Here is a 21,188-nt window from a genome sequence, read left to right as displayed (position 1 = left end):
TCCGAGGTGAGCCGCGACTATTCTGGGAGGAAAGCACACAACCGATTGGAGAAGGGTAGCTTTATTGGGGGTGGATCCCTGGTGAGGACTGGCGGGGTACCCCCGAGCGTCCTGTCAAAAACGACTTTTCCCTGCCTGCTTGCCCAGGCTGGGGGACAGGCCGAGACCGCCTCTGAGAGTGTCTCTTATAGTCCCACTGCCTCTTATAGGCGGCCCCATACTTCAGGAGGGCAGCCTGGACGGGAGTCTGCTGCGGCTTGAACTTAGGTTTTGCTGGAGCCGGGACATAGAGGCCCGGAGTCTGGAGGGTCGGGCGGGAGTCTTCCATGCCATGCAGCCTTGTATCTGTTTCCTCTGCAAACAGAGCCTTCCCATCGAATGGAAGATCCTGCATGGAAGACTGCGCCTCGCTGGACAGCCCAGAGACCAGAAGCCATGACGCCTGTCTCATGGACACCGCGGAGGCCATTGATCGTGCGGCCATGTCCGCAGCATCCGAGGCTGCCTGCAGGGACGCCCTAGCAGCTGCTGCCCCTTCCTCCACTAGCGCCCTGAACTTCTTCCTATCACACTCCTGGAGGGAGTCCTCAAACTTGGGCAGGGAGCCCCACAGATTGAATTTGTACCAGCCCAGGAGAGCCTGATGGTTTGCCACTTGTAACTAAGTTCGAAGACGAATAAATTTTCCTTCTGAAAGAGTCTAGTCTCCGAGAGTCTTTGTTCTTTGGGGTCAGGGCTGGCTGACCTTGCCGTTCCCTGTGGTTGACTGACTTGACCACCAGGGAGTTGGGCGCCAGGTGGGTATACAGGTACTCATGCCCTTTAGTGGGTACGAAGTACTTGTGTTCCGCCTTTTTAGAAATGGGGGCCAACGAGGCCGGTGTTTGCCACATGGCATTTGAAATTTTAGCCACCTCCTTCATGGAGAGGCAATGCCACCCTACCCGGTGTTGATGAGGACAACACGTTAAACAGGGAGTCTGAGGGCTCCTCCATCTCTTCTGCTTGGAGGTGAAGGCTTGCTGCCACCCTCTTTAAGTGTTCTTGGTGAGCCCTGAAATCCTCCTGCGGGGGGGTGGGGAGGGGGCAGGAACGGACACCACAATCACCTCCTCCAGGCAGGGCGAGGAGGCCGGTGCAGTGCTCTGGGTGTCAGCAGGCACTGGAGGGCCCACCACCTGGTTGGACTCCGGGCACAGTGCCGAGGACGTACTTCCCATCGACTCCTTTCTCGGGGGTCTGGAGAGGGAGGCCAATGGTGCTTCCGACGCTCCAGCCACCGAGCGAGCTTCCACTGGTGGCTGCGCCGGAGGCCACGGTGCCCACTGATACCATTGGGCCGGTCACGACGCTCAGTGCCACTGCACCTGCTGTGGCACCGGCAGGGCCAGCTGTTCGGGTTGACTGGCCTGGCCCACCAAAGGACGGCTACAAATGGAGACCGGGGTTGGCGTAAGATCTGCTGCTATCTCTGGACCGGGAGGAACAGTGGTGCTAGGATTTATGACGGCCGTGGGACCGCGATCTCGACATGGAGGACTGGTATCGACGGCAACAGCTGCTCCGCAAACAGCCTCGACGGGCGGACCCACAGCGGCAAGATGCCAGTGATCAACGCCCGGGGCTGCAATGCCTTGGCAGAGACTTGGAGTGGGAGTCCGAGTGGGAACAGCGTCGACGACCATGCCGTGACAGACTGCAGTACCCTCTCCGAGATGAGGACCATTGGCGACGCCCGCTGCGGCCCCATCAATATTCACTCCTTGAGGACAAGTGGTGCCGAGAGTCCTAGCCAGAAGGAACCCAGCCAGCCAGTCTGGTTAGCGTTGAGGGTGAGCCACATGGACTCTGCCCTGAGCGGTCACTGGGCGGTGAACGGTGTCAGGAACGTTCCCTCGACCAAGACTGGTACCAGGCCGGAGGCAACTGCGGAAATCCCAGTGGCGGCTTGCCTCTGGAGCGTGGGGCCAACATTGGTGGTGCTCCGGGCACCGGCATGGACATAACATCCCAGGACGCCTGGAGGGCTTCAGGCGCGGATGGCATCCGGACATCCAGAGAGGCCTGTTCCAAAGGGGCCAGGCTACTCTACTCAACCTGAGTAGAAGGCCTGGGGCCTGGTGGGGATCGAGGACTGCCCGACACGGGCCTAGCCTCTGTCCCTGACTTCCCTCAGTGCTGCTACGAAGATGGAGTCTTCCTGGCCCTCTTGGCAGGCCCCGTGGACGGGGAGCAGTGCCAACTGGTCAGTGGCACCAGAGGGTCGCTGCATACTGACGCCACGGTGCCGGGTACCAGTTCAGAGTGGCGTGCCGAAGTCGGGGTCAGCACCGACTCCATCAGGATGGCCAGGAGCCTGATGTCCATTTCTCTTTTGGTCCGAGGCTTAAACAACTTGCGAATCTTGCACCTTTCGCTGATATGGGTTTCTCCCAAACAGCGCAAACAGTCTGCGTGCGGGTCACTTCTCGGCACAGAACACCTGCATGAGCTGCGCAGGGCATGCCCCGGCCCGGCTTCACTGACTAACTAAACAGCTAACTAACTACAGGTAGTAACACAATGAATGAGCAGTTCTGGGGACAAGCTACAGCAAAGCTGAAGCAGAGCAGTTCCAACGCACCTTCACTGGCGGCAAGAAGGAACTGAGGGTGCGGGGAGCGTGCAGCTCCTCTTATACCGTGCCAGGCAGGTGCCACTCCAGTGGTCGTGGGGAGCGCTCCTGCTACAGGTACTGCTAAGGGAAAAAACTTACGGCACCGGTGCACGTGGCGAACACGCACACCTATTGTGGAATACACATGAGCAATCACTCAAAGAAGAAAATGGGGTAACTATTTAATATTTATTTTTACCTCATTGTTCAGTGTGTGGCCCTGGGCCTTATTTACTGCACACCATCTAAATCCTGCTCTGAGTACAAAATTATTAATTTCCTCTTGGGCTTTTCTGTAGTACTCTTCACAAACAATCCATTTATCCTCACAACGCCCCTGTCAGACTGTATTATCATCGTCTCCATTTCACAGATGGGGCACAAAATCACAGAGAAAGCAAGTTCAAAACTGTCAAAAGTGTCTACCAATTGTGGTTGCCCAACTTGACACATCCAGATCCTGATTTTTCAGAGTACTTAGCATGTATATGATACTTTATATGTTCAAAGCACAGCTCTCCTTGACTTCATTACAGCTTTGAGTCAAATCGGACCCCACAGTCTCAAGTCAGGCACTCAGGAAATGAGGAACTTATGTTGAGTGGTTACCTGTGAAAAGTTTGGCTTACGTGATTTGCCCAGCATTAAGAATATTGTGGCAGAGGAAGGGGCAGAATTCAATTCACAAGGATGGCATTCAACTGCCTTAACCACAAGACCACGCTTTCTGTTTCTGCAGTCTCCTGCCATACATTACATAACTCTCTACTTCTACAACAAATGTGCCAGGGCTTCTACAGACAATAGCCTCATTTGCTACACAATCCTGATTCACTCCCTGAGAAGTGTCTATTCTGTGCACCGCACGATGATGCACAAATGTTAACTCATAAGCACATACATGTAAGTGTGCTTCAAGAGACCAATATATTTAATCTCACATTGTAAAGATGAATTCACAGTATCCTACACAGATGAAGAGAATTTTACTTAATCACAATGCCAAGCATGTCAAGCACATAGCAGCTCTGCCCATCTTAGACTTTTTAGGTTTTTAAAAGTCACAAATTGTTTCAGCAAATGAACACAGTGACTATTTTGCAGGTCACACCACACAGCAGGTGCACTCCACACGTACAATGTGTACCCTCTTAGTCCTATCTTAATAAATTGATGTGACTAGAGCCTGTAAATGTTCTGACCTCTATCATTAAGCTTCTCTGTAATAAAAGACTTAATTTGTGTTCTTTCTTTATGATGGGTTCAGATCAATTTTCACTCTCTGAATGAGGAGACTGAACAGTTATAATGGTATTATTTTGCCTTAATCAATGTAGGAATGAAAAAGACACCAAGATGGTACAACAGTTAATAAGGTAGCTAATGCAATTCCCAGAGCTCTACTTGAAGGGCAATATATGAAGTTTCGGTTCTGCTTCGTAAGTGCTAATGTTCTCAAAGAATACTATGTAAATATGATTAGATCTCAAAAATGGATCTGAAGCAAAAAAGATGAACTGACATATTAAATACTTGAAGAATAAGGTAACTGTAGTTTACCATAGGGACCATAATCAAATGTACAAATATTTTATTACTTTAAAATTGTCTGCACTCCAAAGAAATGGTATTGTAATATGATGCAGAACTCAATGCCCATATAAAATTGTTTCTCTCAAAAAATAAAGAGAAAAAAACCTCCATGTATTCTATACACAGATTTTCTGTTTGTTCTTATGACTCAGAGTCCCCTGGTAGTAGGTTTAGCATCATACTGCAGTACCATTTTGTCTATGAAATACTTTAGTATAAAATTGGAAGAGCATTCTAGGGATAGGTACAGTATATAGGATAGGTACCGTATATACTCAATCATAAGCCGGTTCATTTATAAGCCGACCCCCCAAAGATGGATAAGTAAAAATGGAAATTTTTAATGACCCGTTCATAAGACGACCCTATAATACAGGGGTTGGCAAATGTTGGCAAACTTTGGCTCCCGGGCCATCAGGATAAGCCGCTGGCAGGCCGAGACGGTTTGTTTATCTCGAGCGTCCGCAGGCACGGAAGTAAACCTAAGTAAACAAACTTTCCCAGCCTGCCAGCTGCTTACCCTGACGGGCTGGGACAGCAACTGGTGGGGACATTTTTTGTGTGCGCGGGGGTGGGGGTGGGGGGACGCAGGGGAAGCTGAGGTCAGGGAAGTAACCCCTGTGACCACCCCCCCGCCCATGACCCTACCCCTAGCCCAGGACCCCCACACTCTCCCCATCCTATCCCCTCCCATCTTAGCTGGGGCGGGCCGGGGAGGATGTCTCTGGCCTGGCTGGAGCTGCTCTGGCAGGCCAGACTGGGCGGCGCGGCCGCAGCATGTTCCGGCGGGCTGAGCGGTGTGGCCACAGCGTGCTCTGGCGGGCCGGGTGGTGTGGCCACAGCGTGCTCTGGGGGGAGGGGCTGAGCGGCACGGCCGCAGCCTGCCAGCCCCGGAGCTGCAGCTGCTTCGGAGGCTGGGGGGAAATCTGCGTGGCCAGAAGCAGAGAGACTCTGGCCCCACCTCTTCCCTTCTGGCTCTGCTGCCTCTCCTTGCCCCCTCTGTTGGGAGGCGGGGCTGTGTCCCACCTCTCCCGCTCTCTATACCCGTTCATAAGCCAACCCCCTTCGCTGATGCTTCCACTTTTTTACTAAAAAAATGTGGCTTATGAACAAGTATATACGGTAAGTATAAGACCACATCCCATCCATCCTCTTTGCCTCAGAATCCTCATGTCCAGTCCTGCCACAATTGCTGTGCTCTGGAATCAAACTGAGAAGTTGGAGAAAGCTTGGGAAGCCGCATGGTGAGACGTGGGTTCTATTCTCAGCTCTACCACTGACCTGCTGTGTGACCTTTGGCAAGTCACTTTACCTCTCTCGGTCTCAATTTCACCATAAGTAAAAGGGTGATCATGATACTTATTTTGTGAATTACATACACATTACATAAGAGCTAAATATCACTATTACTGTATGTACAAATAATAACACATTTCACTGAGCTCCCAGTCTCTGTGTTTGGAGAGTGAGAGTTGAAGAAGGTTCTTCCTCCTTTTTGTTCAATTTTCTTTATGGAATAAGAATTACAAAAAGTGGTGGACTTTGGTTTTACCAATCCTATTTTTCTATTTCCAACTTAATACTTCCTAGATTTGAAAGATTATATCAATCTTTTCCCTTCACCTTTCCCCTTTCAACTGGAACATATTCTGAGTAAAAGCAAAAGCAAATAAAAATTTGTGGAAGATGTATAACATTTTACAGAACTCTCTACATGACGCCTTGTTATTAACTGAAAGTTGTCTTTCCTGATGTAAAAGTGTACCTGCATGCAAAGCTGTCCTACATTCTTAAATAAAATAGCCCCAGAAAGGTTAAATCATTTGTACCAGGGTTCATTCCTTCCTTGTATAAAGAATAATTTTAGACCACTTGCATAGATAGATTCATAGATACTAAGGTCAGAAGGGACCATTACGATCATCTAGTCCGACCTCCTGCACAACGCAGGCCAGAGAATCTCACCCACCCACTCTTGCGAAAAACCTCACCTATGTCTGAGGTGTTGAAGTCCTCAAATCGTGGTTTAAAGACTTCAAGGATCAGAGAATCCTCCAGCAAGTGACCCGTGCCCCATGCTACAGAGGAAGGCGAAAAACCTCCAGGGCCTCTTCCAATCTGCCCTAGAGGAAAATTCCTTCCCGACCCCAAATATGGCAATCAGCTAAACCCTGAGCATATGGGCAAGATTCACCAGCCAGATACAACAGAAAATTCTTTCCTGGGTAACTCAGATCCCACCCCATCTAACATCCCATCTTTCCTCAGTTTAGTCTCCTTAGGGTTCAGTTATCCCTGTTTGTTAAGCCCTTCTGATAAGACTCATATTTAAAATAAAGCACATTAGTATAATGAATGTTTTATTTTTGTGACAAACTGTATCTCACTCTTAATTTTGATTCTTTAGATTATTAGAATACCAAACTATTCAGAGAACATATTTTTCGGTGCATTACAAAGAAAGTACTTTATAGCACAAGGTAAACAAAAAACATAAAATTGCAAAAGGATATACTCAGACACCATAATTTCCCAATCCTGAGCTGAGTTTTAGTGGAACACTCAACACTTAAGGGTCTGCTCCCTCTCACTGGGCACAAACAGATTCTATTATCCTTACGGGGAGTTAGGTGCATGCATCAAGAGGAGAATAGGCCCCTTACTTAGCTAACTGCAAACTAACAGAACACAACTAAGTACCTCCGCTGGTTGCATCCTAAGTAAAAATAAAGAATTGTGAAATCACAACCTAAGTCACCTTGTTTAGGGCCATACATTGACTACTCACAAAATAAGCCACAGTCAACTGTCCTTTTACAAATATAGATATATTTCAAATATGTTGAATTTTGGTAACTAAGACTTTAGTTCACAAGTGTCCATTTAGAATTTATACCAAGTTATACTATATGCTGACTACATTATAGTTGCTGCCTTACTGCAATTAACATCTTTGTATGTGACCTCCCATTATACATGATTGCTGCAATTTGAACTCAAACTCAAAATAAATTACCATCTTTCACCCTTAGGCACTCAGTTCAACTTGAAATATTGAGCTGCCCCTCTAGAGAAAAGAGATGAAGGTCACGCAAAGGACACGTTTTTTCCAGTAAAAGAACTTAATAGTTTTTCTCAGGCTTCAGGTCTTTATTGTATTGGTTGACTGATAAGGTGCGAGAAGACAGGGGACACAGATAAGCCTGTCAAACCACAACAAAAATTTCTGTTCAATGCCACCTTCTTTAGATAAAGGCAGAGTCACTTTTTCAGAAAACACAGCAGACAAGCTCTGACTTGTTGTGTTTTTAAAATCACCATGAACGCACACAGTTATGTTTACAATCATTTAAATATATGCATTTTTGTAGAATACCTTTGCGCAATGGTTGTGGCATGGTTAAAATCTGGATGAGCAAAAGGGATGAGACATCTCTGTAAAGTACTGGAACCTCTGGCAATTCTTCACCGCTCATCCTGAAAAATTATTAAAATCATCACTTTTGACACTATAATACATCTTTCATTTTTATATTTTACTTTGCATTTTAATTTTAAATGGTTGTCATTGCAATATTACATGATTGCAAGCTTTTGGAATTCTAATATCTGATAATACTAATGAAACTATAGTTTTAAGATCACATTTTAGTCTACTGTACTTATGACAAATCACAATTTGAGCATCTGACTATTGTTACTAGTAGTTTTAAGCTTTTAAAAAACTGTCTGTAAAAAGGGCTTCTAGAGATCTAAAGATACAACTCACCTGCGACAGTCAATGTGTCTCCCTAAATGCTCATGATCCACAAACTCCCAGTCATTCACAAAAACAATTTATAAAAAACCTTAAGATTCTGGCAGGCAATTTAGCTTGTTTCTCCTCAAAAGGTTTAGCATATATACATATAGATTCACATGCACACACACACACACACACATCACTACAGTACTCATGATTAACTTTCTGTCCCACAGGATGAATTCCACTGAAAAACATTGAGACCCTATATAAGACTTTCCCTTCCTTTATGAGATGGAATAAGAACGGTATTGCCATATGTATAGGCTTGGAAGGATTAGATTTCACTATACACACAAAAAACAACAAAAATATTTACATCAACAATCATCAAAATTTACAGATAGGCAAAGTAAGAAAAATGCTGATTGAGAACTTCTTAGAGTTTGATTTAAGAATATTTACTTTATATACTTTGACATGTGATATTGACAATTTGTGTTGTAATGGTTATACAGCTTTAACTTTTTGGATCTCAATGTCTACTGTCAATGAATGTCTGATTCCCATATTGTCTGACTCCTGCCATAATTTCCTGCAACTGTGAAAATTTAAATTGAGTAAAAAAAGGAAGAAATGCTTAAAAGCAAAATTTCGCACAGCTATATTTAAATCGATAAAAATAAAACATACTTAAAAATAAACATTAAGAAATCAACATAAATGCTTAACCAATACACATTATCAATCAGAATTATAATAAAAATAAAAATTGAATTCTGCTAAGCCTACAAACGTTAGGGTAAAGGAAAAAAAGTCAGCTAGATTTCTGCCCAATTTTTAGGGTCTTAATCCTGCAACATTTTATTAAGAACCATAAGTTTTATGAAAAAATTCATATGGCTAGATTGATAGAGAGAGCAAGCACAGAAAAAGATACTACAGATTTCTTGTTAGATTAATCAGCTTCATTCAACAATACAATTTTATCAGTTATCTACTTATAAATAAGGCTACATTTTCATCACAGGTATTTTTAGTGAAGTCATGGACAGGTCACGGGCAGTAAACAAAAATTCATGGCCTGTGACCTGTCCATGATTTTTACTAAAAATACCCATGACTAAAACTTGGGGGGGGGCGGGGGGGCTGCCTGGGGGCGCCACGGGTGCTGGAGGGGAGGGCAGGCAGTGGCCCAGGATCTCTGCTGGTGCTGGAGTGGGGGTGGAAGGCGGCTCATGGCCCGGGACCCCCGCTGGTGCTGGGGGCAGTTGGAGCCAGCAGACTTCCTACCTGGCTCAGTGCCTCTCCCCTCCTCCCCCAGCAGCAGAGTTTGGGTGTGGGAGGTAGGGGCACAGGACGGGGTGAAACGGGCTCTGGAAGGCACTTACCTGGGGGGCTCCCTGGAAGTAGCGACATCCCTTTCACTCAGTTGCTAGGTGGAGGCATGGCCAGGCAGCTGTGTGTGCTGCCTCTGCCCAGAGCACTAGGTCTGAGGGTGGTGCCTGCAGGTGGAGGCAGTGTGCACAGCTGCCTGGCTACACCTCCACCTAGCAGGTGAGCGAGGGGGAGGTCGCCGTTTCTGGGGAGTCCCCAGGTAAGTGCCGCCCAGAGCCTGCCTCACCCCATCCTGTGCCCCAACCCCCTGCCCTCTCCCACACCCAAATTCTGCCGGGGAGCGGGGTGTGTGGTGGCCCAAGACTGCCCCAGCAGTGGCTGGTACGACTGGCGCAGGGGCTGCCTGAGCTGTCCCCGAGCCAGGCACACTGGCCGCTCCAGAAGTCACGGAAAGTCACGGAATCTGTAGATTATAAACAGAATATGTTAACAAGTATAAACAGAATATGTTAACATGCATTTTTCTAGCTTGGTAAATGGCTTTAAGTATGTAGAGCAGTGGTTCCAAAACTTATTTGACTACACTCCCCTTCTTTGTGTCTGTAGTAGTTTACGTTCTCCCCCCACCTCCTGCCACACAAGTATATATACACACCGATAAAACAAAACAAAACATGCAACTCTCACTTAATACTAAAATCAGTAAGTCATTGGGTTCAAACTGAGCCAACAATCTATTATTTGTAGTAAAAGCAAAAGCAAAACTGCGATTGTGCTCGATGCTTACAACTAAATGTGCACACGGCGTCGCAGAAAACTGATTAACATATAGATGGCAATGACTTTGTATAATGCTATGCAAGTTTTACAGAAATCCATCAAAATGTATGGCGCCATCTAGAGTCAATGCACAGCGCCATCTGAGGACCTAATATATCTGGAGGAATCAACGTTGCTAATTATTCATTGCTTTGGGTAAAATGTGCACAGTAAGTTTTTTTCCCCTAAAATTTCTCACGCCCCCACCCAGAATATATTCCACACCCCCCACCCCCTCCAGCAGGGCTCGCCTCCCAGTTTGAGAACCTCTGATGCAGAGCATACAGTACCACCAACTGGGTCAGATACTGCAATCTAAGTAGCAAGGAAAATGCACCTTGCTAGCTGGGGTGCATTTTTGATCGGTCCAAGAGCAACAGGGATAGCCAGTTCCCTGGGAACACTCCACCTCCACCACCCTGGGGTAGGGGGAGATCTCAAGGAGCTGCAGCTGGGGGCAGTGCTACACACAATCCCCTCCTGATGGCCTGCAGCATATATGTATGGAAGAGGGAGAAGGTACTGCTTCTTTCTCATTCCCCTACCCCATGCTGCAGGACCTGGGAGCAGGGGCACGGCACCTCGCATGGTATCCAAGTATCGGAACCTGTCCTGTCCACTCCTGCTGCCAGTGAACAGCGGAGGCATGGTGGGCCAGCTGATTGCTTCTCATCTGCCAAGACAGGAGTGGAGAGCTGCTTTTGCTTGCTGCAGAGTAGCCGCCATTTTGGGCTTTGTCCAGCCCCACCCTTCTCCATCCTTATCTAATGAGCTAGTTCTCCTCTGAAACTGGGAACTAGGCTGATCATCACATTTCGTTTGTGGCCTGGAAGGGATTTTCCCCTAAAGCAAAACTGGCAAACTGCTATGTGGGTTCTTCCACCTTCCATCTGGCATCCTGGAGTTCTAGTTTTGGGATTGAAATTACATTTGTCACAATTTGGTGGGCTCCAGTGTGGTTGATGGGTTAAAAATGGTCTGATGTGGTGTACCATAATTCAATGGGGTACTTAGGCACTGACCCTAAGCATGGCATTGCATGTCTCATGCAGTGTGTTGCTCTCCTCATTTCATCTCATCTCACCTACCTCCTCTGTGGAGGTGGGGAATGGGTTGGGACACTAACTTCCAGCCCCAGTCCCTGGTCAAACCTGAGGGTGTATTGACCTCATATCCACCCTCACCTTTTTAGAATCCGGGACCACTGGTGCCCAGCTGAAACATGCACTGGGACAGCCCTGTCAGGTAATTTGGGGAATGGTTCCCTATTGGTTAATAATTTTAATCAAGTTGAATCCTCTGCACTTAACTATGCTATGGTGTTTGTCTATCATTATTTTTGTGTCTGTAATGTCCTTTAATCAGACTGCCTCCCTGGAGAGTTAGAAATTCTTGAGAAAGGGGTTTGGAGTGAATATATCACTGAGCTGGCATACACAGTTAACATAATCACACTGATTAACTATCTCTAAGTCCATAGTGACAGGAGCCCTTAAGGAAGGATTCAGTAAAAGGAGTTTTATTTTATATCTACATTATCTCCTTTTATACTTGAAAACTAACAATGTATACAGTGAGCACAAGTCACCAAGCATAAATAAAGTCACTCTAAAACAGTGATTTTCAACCTGTGGTCCGCAGACCCCTGGGGGTCCGTAGACTATGTCTAAGATTTTCAAAGGGCTCTGCAACTCCCTCAGCAATTTTTTAGGGGTCTGCAAATAAAAAAAGGTTGAAAGCCACTGCTCTAAAAAACAGTGTTGTGAACAGTTAGAATTCTAGAAAAGGCAATGAGGGAGTCAAATTTTCACAAGCACCTAGTCCCATTTTCAAAAGTGACATAGGCATTTATGAACTTAAGTCTCACTGAAACTTAGGGATGTAGGCTCCTAAATCACTTAGGCACTTTTGAAAATTTTACCCATGGTTAGTTTTATTTTGCCTTTTGTGAGACAGATTTATAAGTTTCATTAGGCTGATGCCCTAAATTATAAACAAGTCATTTTAATTTTTTTCCAGAATTTTAAATTCATTAAAAAAGAGAGAAAGAAAGAAAAAGAACTCCGAACTCTAGTTGATCATGTTCATATTTGAAAAGTTCTTTCCTTCAGAAAGCATCAGAGTTAAAGCCATTTCACAGCAACAGACAATTAGGTCAAATGCCAATTTTGACACAATAAATTAGACAAGATTCCAATTTATATAGTGTGCGGTGATGACTGGCAACATCACCAAAAAAAGTATGGAAGACTCACTTTTTAAATGCAAGAACAAGTGAAATGCTTGCTTAATTTATTCATTCCATATGAATTGGAGAAGTAAAGCTATATGAAATGTCAAGGTTTTCGATAAGCTGCTTCAGTCTACGTCAAGCACCGCAGCACATTAAGCACTTAAAAAGCACTCTGTCATTCATTAACAGCCTAAGCAACTTCTTCATTATGACACTGAAACTGCATTTATAAACTCTGTTTAGAGTATGGAATTTATCCATCCTGCTAATCCCCTATGCATATGAGAAAGCCTGATAAGTCTGACTTTCCAACAGATTGTACCACAGTAGCAGCTAATGAAAAGCCAGTTAATGTAACTTCTCATGGTGCTGAAGCAAGGTACTGTAAAATGAATCCATGCATCCATTTTCAAAAGAATTTATATGATACAGTTCAAAGAGGTACCTTCTGATATGTCCATAAATGAAAAATTTGTTACTTGATTTCCTTTCTGGGACTGACCTCTCCCTCTAGTCCAAGACAACTGGGCTGCATTTCTCTGGCAGAACAAAAGTCCATGGGCTGGGGCTGGGAGCAATTGTGGAAATGCTCCACTTTACCCTTCTGTGGCTCCTGAGAGGGTCTCCTGGAGTGCAAAGCACCTCTTAAATCTCTTGTTTACTCCATTTGGCCTGCTCTGTGATGAAGGGAAGGGGAAACAAAGCCACTCTATGGGTGATTTCATCAGGGAACAAAGGCCTAGAAATACTGGTTCCCAAGGGAGAGAAGAGAACGACACATAAGCTTTAAACGTTAGGATTTGCAATAAATAAGGTGTGAAGGCTGAACCAAGGCTCTGTTTGCATTGTCAGGGGCATTCTGATGGAAGGGAAGAAGAGTGGCCAAGTACAGAAGCTTCATCAACAAGGACAAGCCTATACCACTTCTAAATTCTACTCTTTGTATTGGGCACCACATAGGACGCAACACAGCTTTATGTTGTTGCCATTTTACTAATGTTTGTGCGCTTTTGCAGCAGGTCAGTTTTTCATTTGATGAGAAATTGGTGATGCAGTGTCAATGTATTTTCTAATATGACTTATTTAAAAAATGCTTATAACTCTTGTTTCCCTGAACAGAGGTGGGGTCACAGACTGTACATAGGCAACTGCAGCTTGCAGAAACCTCAACTAATGCACTGTCACTGTCTTTTGGTCTCTGTCTCTCATGGACTGTGTGCTTAAAACATTGTTTCCTGTTCCTCCCTCAGCCCCTGAGCTTTACTCCTGGTAAATGCAAAGCTGCTCATTTAGCACCATATGGTGTCAAAACGTGACTTGACCATTAATCTTCCTTTTGTGCAGCTTCTCTGCAACACACAGGAAATGGGCAGAAAAGGTTTGACGGCCCATCCAGGCAAAGAGTACTTTAACTTGCACAGTTCTCTTAACAACTGTCTGGGTGCACCTACCATATAGGGGAACATCACAACTTTCTAGGGACAGTCCCATCCTGAGTGCCTATATATCAGGGCTAGCCAAACTTACTTACCCTCTGAGCCACATATAACTATCTTCACAAGTTCGAGAACAAGGGTGCTCCTGCCGGAACTTGGGGCTTCAGCCCCGCAAAAGGTGCCTGCTGGGGCTCGGCGACTTCAGCCCTGTTCCTGCTGAAGCCTCAACCCCTGGCAGGTGTGCCCCATGGGACTGAAGCCTCGATCCCCTCCTCTCTGCTGGACAGAAGCCCCTACCTCACCACCCTGTTGCAAGGCAGAAGTCCCAAGCTCCCGCCCCACATCTAGTAGGTGGAGAATGGGGCGGGGGCTCCTTGAGCCGTACTTTGACTGTAAAAGAGCCACAACACCTCCACTATATATCAAAGACTCATATCATCCTCGACATAAGCACCTTTTGCCAAAACATTTTACCTGTCAACATATCAACCACAGAAGACTAAGCCAACCTGGAGAATTCAGTTTAAAGCAATTTTCATTTTTATCCTAGATTTGGGATGGCTATGTCACCAGGTGGTCAAGCAATGACCAGCAACATACCACTATGTCACTGGTTCAGCAGAAACTGTAAAGAACCTGGTATATCACCAACAACAACTTAGTTTACCACAAAAATCTTCACAATTTATTAGACAGCTTTTTTGCTTTATAGAATAATTCACATATTTTAAGTTCTTTTGGACACAATCTTCTTGCTTAATATTTCTCACACACATAGCACTTCACTTGTGCGTGGCTAATTGACACCATATTAACCCCTTCCTAAATTGTCTAGGGTTATTTATTTACATGGATAAAGTTGCATCCAATGATCTGTGCGCCATACAAGAGTTAAAAACAAGGCAACCGAGGGTGTGGAAAAAAAAAAAGACTATAAATTTCTCCTTAGTCCTTCTTGCACAATAAATCACCTCTCCATCCAAACCTACACCTCAATCAGATGCTTCTTTTCTATAGGAACGGCCAGTAAAAGCAGATGAGTACTGCTGTGTGTATCCTGAAGTTCAACAAGTCTGAGCTCTTGCAGACCAAGTAGATGGTGGAAGAAATTTCCAGAGTCATGAATTCTTGACCAAAAATTCCCCGATGCTATCCTGCTTCTGATTAAACAAGAGGACTGTTCATTCAAGCACTCAATGAGGCATCACCCAAGAATGGAGGCAATCTCTCAGGTACCCAGATCCCTCACCAATTATGGAGGCAGATCTTGGCATAGATTGGGGCTGTTGGCAACAGTGCAACTATATGCAGAGGTGCACACTGAAATTTTTTTTTAAGTAGCAGTATTATTTGGATTTAATTTTCCTATACATTTGGCATAAAATCTCCAGCCTGATATACAAATTAGTGCCAGTTGTGCAGAGGAAAACCAAGCTAAAAGTATGAGATCTAGAGTCAGATGATTTTAATTCTAAATTTGTATTTATATAAATAAAGTTATTAATGTTATATAAGAGCTGCAAGAATATAATGCAATCTTGCTTGTGTTTTGTAGATTACTTACAAAGCTGAAAAGGAAGAAACCTTTTATTAAGTAAATAGTTATGCAACTAATCTCCTTGCAAAAAAATTTTTCAATTAAAATGTTAATTTAAAGTAAAAATGAGATAGAACAAATCCAGAGTATTACTAGGAAGTTTTGTTTTGTTTTAGAAACAAAGAACCTGGATAAACAGTACTCTTCTGACACAGAACAGGTTTTGCTAGCGTTGATTTTTGCCTGAAGATTAGAAGTAGCACAAGTGAACACATTAGTGATGTTCAGTCAAAAGTTGTTTAGCTGCTGGGACTTTGCCATTATGCTGTTTGCAATCAGAATAAGCAAGTGAGGCTATTTGGATCTTTTTCTTTTATTGACAGATATTCTCCTACTGGGAGAGTCCTGACCTGGGAAAGATGATGATTTAAATTACTAAAATGCTTAGTTAGACTCATAATGACAGAGTACAATCCATTTCCTAAGTCTGCACTGATATTTCTCCATCAACCTTCTAACCTTCTGCAGGTTGTAGTAAATCACTTTCTCATTAGCTGAGTTCTTACAACTGTATCTGAAAAAGATGCACTTTCAAAAGACCCTGTGAATTTTCAAGCAGCTTCAGATCACACATGCTCAATATGTTATAGTTCACTTGAAGATTTTATTTATTTCTTCAAATTCCAAAAGTGTAATTACAGGAGCTCATACTGTGCTCCGGGTGCCTACCCTACAAATTAAAATCACAAAATAACGCAAAAAGACTGGCTGCAAATATATCCTCCTTTGCCACCCTTTCCTCAACAGCTGTAGAGAGGAAAAAAGATGGGGTTTGCAGTGTGCTCAATAGGTTACCAATCTGAGCTCTGGAGGACCAAAGCAGGAAACAGTCCAAAATTGGGGAACCTTCACAGAATGCCCAGCCAGCAGCTCCCTCTCATTTCTACTGAGGGAACTCGAGTTTGAGTTCCTCTGCTGATCTGAATTGTGGTAATATGGCATGATGAGAAAGGCTCTCCCTCGGGTAAACAGGTCCTGAACCACTTATTGCTTTACAGGTTAAAACCAACACCTTGAATTCTACACACGTAGTATAATGGAGTAATCAAGGCAGAGTTCCTCTTGTATGGCTGTTCACCTTGCAAAATAGATAAAGAATGGGTACAAGAACACTTGGAAAACTTGAACCTGTCAGCACTAATTACAGTAAATATTTAGAAAACCAGGAAACATCAGTTTCAGAAGTAAGAAACGTATTATACCACGAGCTGCATCTATAACTACTTATCTAAGAGGTTTTTGAGCACAGTATCTAGTACGGCCCATAGCTCCATAATCACTAAGGGTTCTAAGTTCCATAAACAGGCTCTGTATAAACCTGTACAGGTTCCATGGGGCTTGTTTGCTATGTCACATAGATATGAAATCTTTCAACTGATTCAAAAGCTCAAATAGGAAAAAAAAAAAAAAAAATCTCATAGCCACTCATAGTTAAATCTCCCTCTTCTCCCCTAATACCGCTCCACAGACATAGGTAATCCTTCATTTGTGATTCCCATTGTTAAACTTTAATATTATGAAATTATGCACAAGCACTACCCACAATGCCTTTCACAGATGGATAGACTATCCCTGGCTGACCAATGACAGTTTGTAGAGATCAGTATGGAAATCGTAATATATGGAGAAAACTTTAGAAAGGTAACTTTCAAGCGTTCTTCATGTAGAGCACATTGCACTAATCCAATCCTGATATCACACCCAGGTGTGTTTTACTGTAACCAGGTCCATATCCAAGAGAAAAGGCAGCAAATGCTTAACTAGAAGCAGGCCTGGTCATTACAATGATTTTTCCTAAATATCATAAATTCTAACAGTCCCTGACACAGTCATCCAAGATCAGTTTTGAAGGCCCACAAGCCATTCATCCACCAGTCCTCCATTTACTGGAAGCTCTCAGACCAATCTTTAGCAATAGGGAGAGGGGAGAAGCACTCAGACTGCAGAACTGTCAATGGGTATGCTGACAGAGCCGGTGGCAGCATGCCGCCAAGCCCAGGTTGAAAGACTCAGGCTCAAGCTACCACATTAAAAATAGCCATGTAAACAGCACTTTGAAGTTGCAGCTCGGGCTCTGAAGCTCAACCCCTTCGCTAGGCTTCAGAGCCCGAGCAGCAACATCTACACAGCTATTTTTAGTGCACTAGCACAAGCTCCGTAAACCCCAGGCTGTCGATCTTGGCTTCGAGGCTCATGCTGCAGGCTGTGTAGACATATCCAATATGGCCACAGGGGAGCAGATCATCTATGAGGACACTGCTCGGTGTGCAGAGAAGGAGGGACTCAGCATCCTTCCGGTGCTATTAGCTGCTCCGGTGGGGGATCAAGAAACAATGTGGTTTCAAAGAAGGAAGAACCTAGCCTTTCCCACCACTCTCAGTAGTGGTGGTAGCAGACCCTTCCCACCCCCTCTCATTAAAAAGAGGTGACAAGGCAAGGAGATTGAGGAAAAGCAGAAATATGAGTCTCCACAAAGAGAAGATATACAGAGTTTACTGCCACAAAAAAAGAGCATCAATTCAAAGCTCTGGATGCCCTTGACAATCATTTAAATAATACAAATAATTGAACAGATTGTTCTAATTGTTCTAATAAAGAATAATATTTTAGCATAAATTTTTTTCTTGGTCTCCTCACGATCTCCCTATTGTCCAGCTTTTCAAACCTCTACCCTCCCAAAAGCCAGGGAGAAAAAGTAGGCCTTGCAGTGTGCCCAAAAGAGCAAGAAACTCTGGTTAATTCAGATCAGGACCATTCACAACTCTTTCCCCTTCTTGCTTGTCTCTAACTAAGTGATTTCCTCTCCACCTCCTCCACCATTTGGCTATTTGTCATCTTTGCATGCACACAACCTCCATGCTTTCTTCCCTACTGTTTATTGCTAGGTATCTGGGGATTTCCCATTAATTTAATTTTATATTTTTCTTTTAATTAAATATTCAGACAACTTTTACTATTGGATTCAGGCACTCTCATGAGGATAACCACAATGTGAAGGAAGGAAGTATAAAAGAGAAATTAGGATAAATTACCTCAAAGAAAATGGGGTCACATTTTATATCAAAATTTCATTTTGAAATCATTTCAAAAGGGTTAATAAGTGATTTATAGATGTTTTAATATATATGGTTAATCAATTGTTATAAAGTCCAACAGGTCAATAAACTGCTTATAATAAACTATGACACATTCTAGCCTATAACATATACTTTTGACATATACTATTTATGTCAGTAACATTCTTATAACATCTATTAATTATTTAACTCTTTATAAACCATTTATAAATGGAATCTTAAAGTGTAACAAAAAGAGTTGCTTCCATTGTCCCTGGCTATCTAAGTTAAAAGATCAAAATGTACAGAAAATTATAAGCCCAATTTCCTACCATCCTTAATGTTGGGCCTACCTGTCTTAACAGTATTACTTTAAAATCACAAATATGAATCTCTAATATTTTGTGTAAAACAGATTTGAAAATTCTTCTCTGCAAAGAAATACACTGTGTGTTAGACATTAAGTTTTGTATCTTACACGTTTGGCCATTCAGATTGTTGACAAGTAAAGATTTTTAGTTTCAGAAAGGGACCATTTTGTCCAAAGAACTATACTGATGTTGCGTATTTTAAAATACTTACTGTGAATTCCTATCCTGCATTATCTGTGTTAGTTTTCTCCATGGGTTATATGCAGAGTCAATGCTGTAAAGCCGCATGTGCATGGCCAAAACATGGAACAGCTGATCTGAATTGGTGAAGGAAAAAAAGATAATTTTGTTAAATATATCTAAAATATTTTATATCAGTTTAGCACCATTTATTTCCGAAGTCTTCTACAAAACCTGATGTCTTCTAGAATGCTATAAATGATGCTCTAGTGACAGGTCTACAAGATTCTCTCTCTCATAACTTCCCTTATGCTTAGAAACCCAGTGATTATACCTAGGGTCCTACCAAATTCATGGCCGTGAAAAACACGTCACGGATCGTGAAACCCGGTCTCCCCTGTGAAATCTGGTCTTTTGCGTACTTTTACCCTATACAGATTTAATAGGGGAGACCAGCATTTCTCAAACTGGGGGTCCCAACCCAAAACGAGATTGTGTGGGGGTCACAAGGCTACTGTAGGGAGTCGAGGTATTGCCACCTTTACTTCTGCACTGCCTTCACAGCTGGAGAGTGGCACATGCTGGCCGGCCGCCCAGCTCTGAAGGCAGTCCCGCAGCCAGCAGCAGTGCAGAAGTAAAGGTGGCAATACCATGACACCCTCATTACTGCACTGCTGCTGCTGGTAGTGGTGCTGCCTTAAGAGCTGGGCTCCCACCCAGCAGCCACAGAGATTTTGGTCAATTTCGCGGTTGTAGGATTTTAAAAATTGTAAATTTTACTGTTTCAGGTATTTAAATCTGAAATTCATGGTGTTGTAACTGTGGGGGTCCCAGCTCTAAAGGGTGTCATGTGGGGGTCTCAAGGATATTGTAGGGGGGGCTGCAGTATTGCAGGGGTGGCCAACCGATGGCTCCGGAGCCACATGCAGCTCTTCAGAAGTTAATATGCAGCTCCTTGTATAAGCACCGACTCCGGGGCTGGACCTACAGGCGCCAACTTTCCAATGTGCCAGGGGGTGCTCACTGCTCAACCCCTGGCTCTGCCACAGGCCCCAACTCAACTCCACTCCACCCCTCCCTACCCCCTCTCCTGAGCCTGCCATGTCCTCACTCCTCCCTTTCCCCCCCCACCAGAGCCTCCTGCACACCACGAAACAGCTGATTGGGAGGTGCGGGAAGGGAGGGGGAGGCACTGATTGGCGGGTCTGCTAGTGGGCGGGAGGTGCTAGGAATGGGGCGGGGAGGGAACTGATGAGGGGCTGCTGATGTATTACTGTGGCTCTTTGGCAATGTACATTGGTAAACTCTGGCTCCTTCTCAGGCTCAGGTTGGCCAGCCCTGCAGTATTGTCACCCTTATTGTGCACTGTTGCTGGCGGTTACTCATGACACAGCAGATTTTCATAATACAACTTCACAATATCAATCAGAATTCATGAGTTGTATAGATATAGCCCCAATTCATAACAGTGATACCATGCTCTCACTTGTTTGTCTCGTATCTGAAGTACTCTTCTTGTATTCCATATGTCTACGGTTTAAAATTCCTAAAGTTCCTGGAATCAAAGGTTCAGATCCCAGCTGGGTCAACTCAGCCCTTCATCTTTTGGGGGTAGAAACTTTTAGTGCCACAAGTTTATTATGCAGTCATCTTTTGGATAAGACTTTAAAAACAGAGTTTCTGCCTACTTTGCATTGACATTACAGATAGCATGGTATTTTTCTTAAGGACACTATTTTGCCCACATTTCTGCAATGCGCTGTGCAGTTTGTTGTCACCCTCCAACCCAGATGCGACTGTATTTCAAGGGCCCCGGATATATATGATTATTTTCAAAACACTTTTTGAATCCTTTTGAACAAAAGACACTATTATACTATTAATGTAAGTTATTACAGAATCATATATTAAATGTGATTATTGCCACATAGATGCGAATTGTACAATTGGTCCATAGAAACAAACTAATATATTCATGAATTACAGATAACTATTCACTTGGACTACATCCATCTGCTCTTTTTTTGGATTTCCTCTTCGTTATGTAACTTAGGCTGGCAGTCACAATTAGTGCAGGCAGCATCTTCAGATTTTTATATTTTGCAGGTTTTGACACGCCCTGAAGCCCTTTCAATTACTTCTTGTATGTTTGTTGTAAAGTTACATC

General features: G+C 44.0%; 1 protein-coding gene across 3 annotated transcripts in view; it reads right to left on the bottom strand.

The window, feature by feature from the left end:
- UBR3 (ubiquitin protein ligase E3 component n-recognin 3) overlaps window positions 1-21,188 on the bottom strand; it is a 209,644-nt gene that overhangs the window by 30,635 nt on the left and 157,821 nt on the right. For all 3 annotated transcript variants that reach the window (XM_074967530.1, XM_074967531.1, XM_074967532.1), the window contains 2 exons: window positions 19,053-19,158; window positions 7,626-7,726 (listed from right to left, as the gene is read on the bottom strand). In XM_074967530.1, coding sequence (XP_074823631.1) covers window positions 7,626-7,726; window positions 19,053-19,158 — 207 coding nt within the window. The remainder of the gene's footprint in view (window positions 1-7,625; window positions 7,727-19,052; window positions 19,159-21,188) is intronic.

Source organism: Natator depressus, chromosome 11 (assembly GCF_965152275.1).
Source record: "Natator depressus isolate rNatDep1 chromosome 11, rNatDep2.hap1, whole genome shotgun sequence".
NCBI classification, from domain to species: Eukaryota; Metazoa; Chordata; order Testudines; family Cheloniidae; genus Natator; species Natator depressus.
This window is presented reverse-complemented; position numbering and strand designations above follow the sequence as displayed.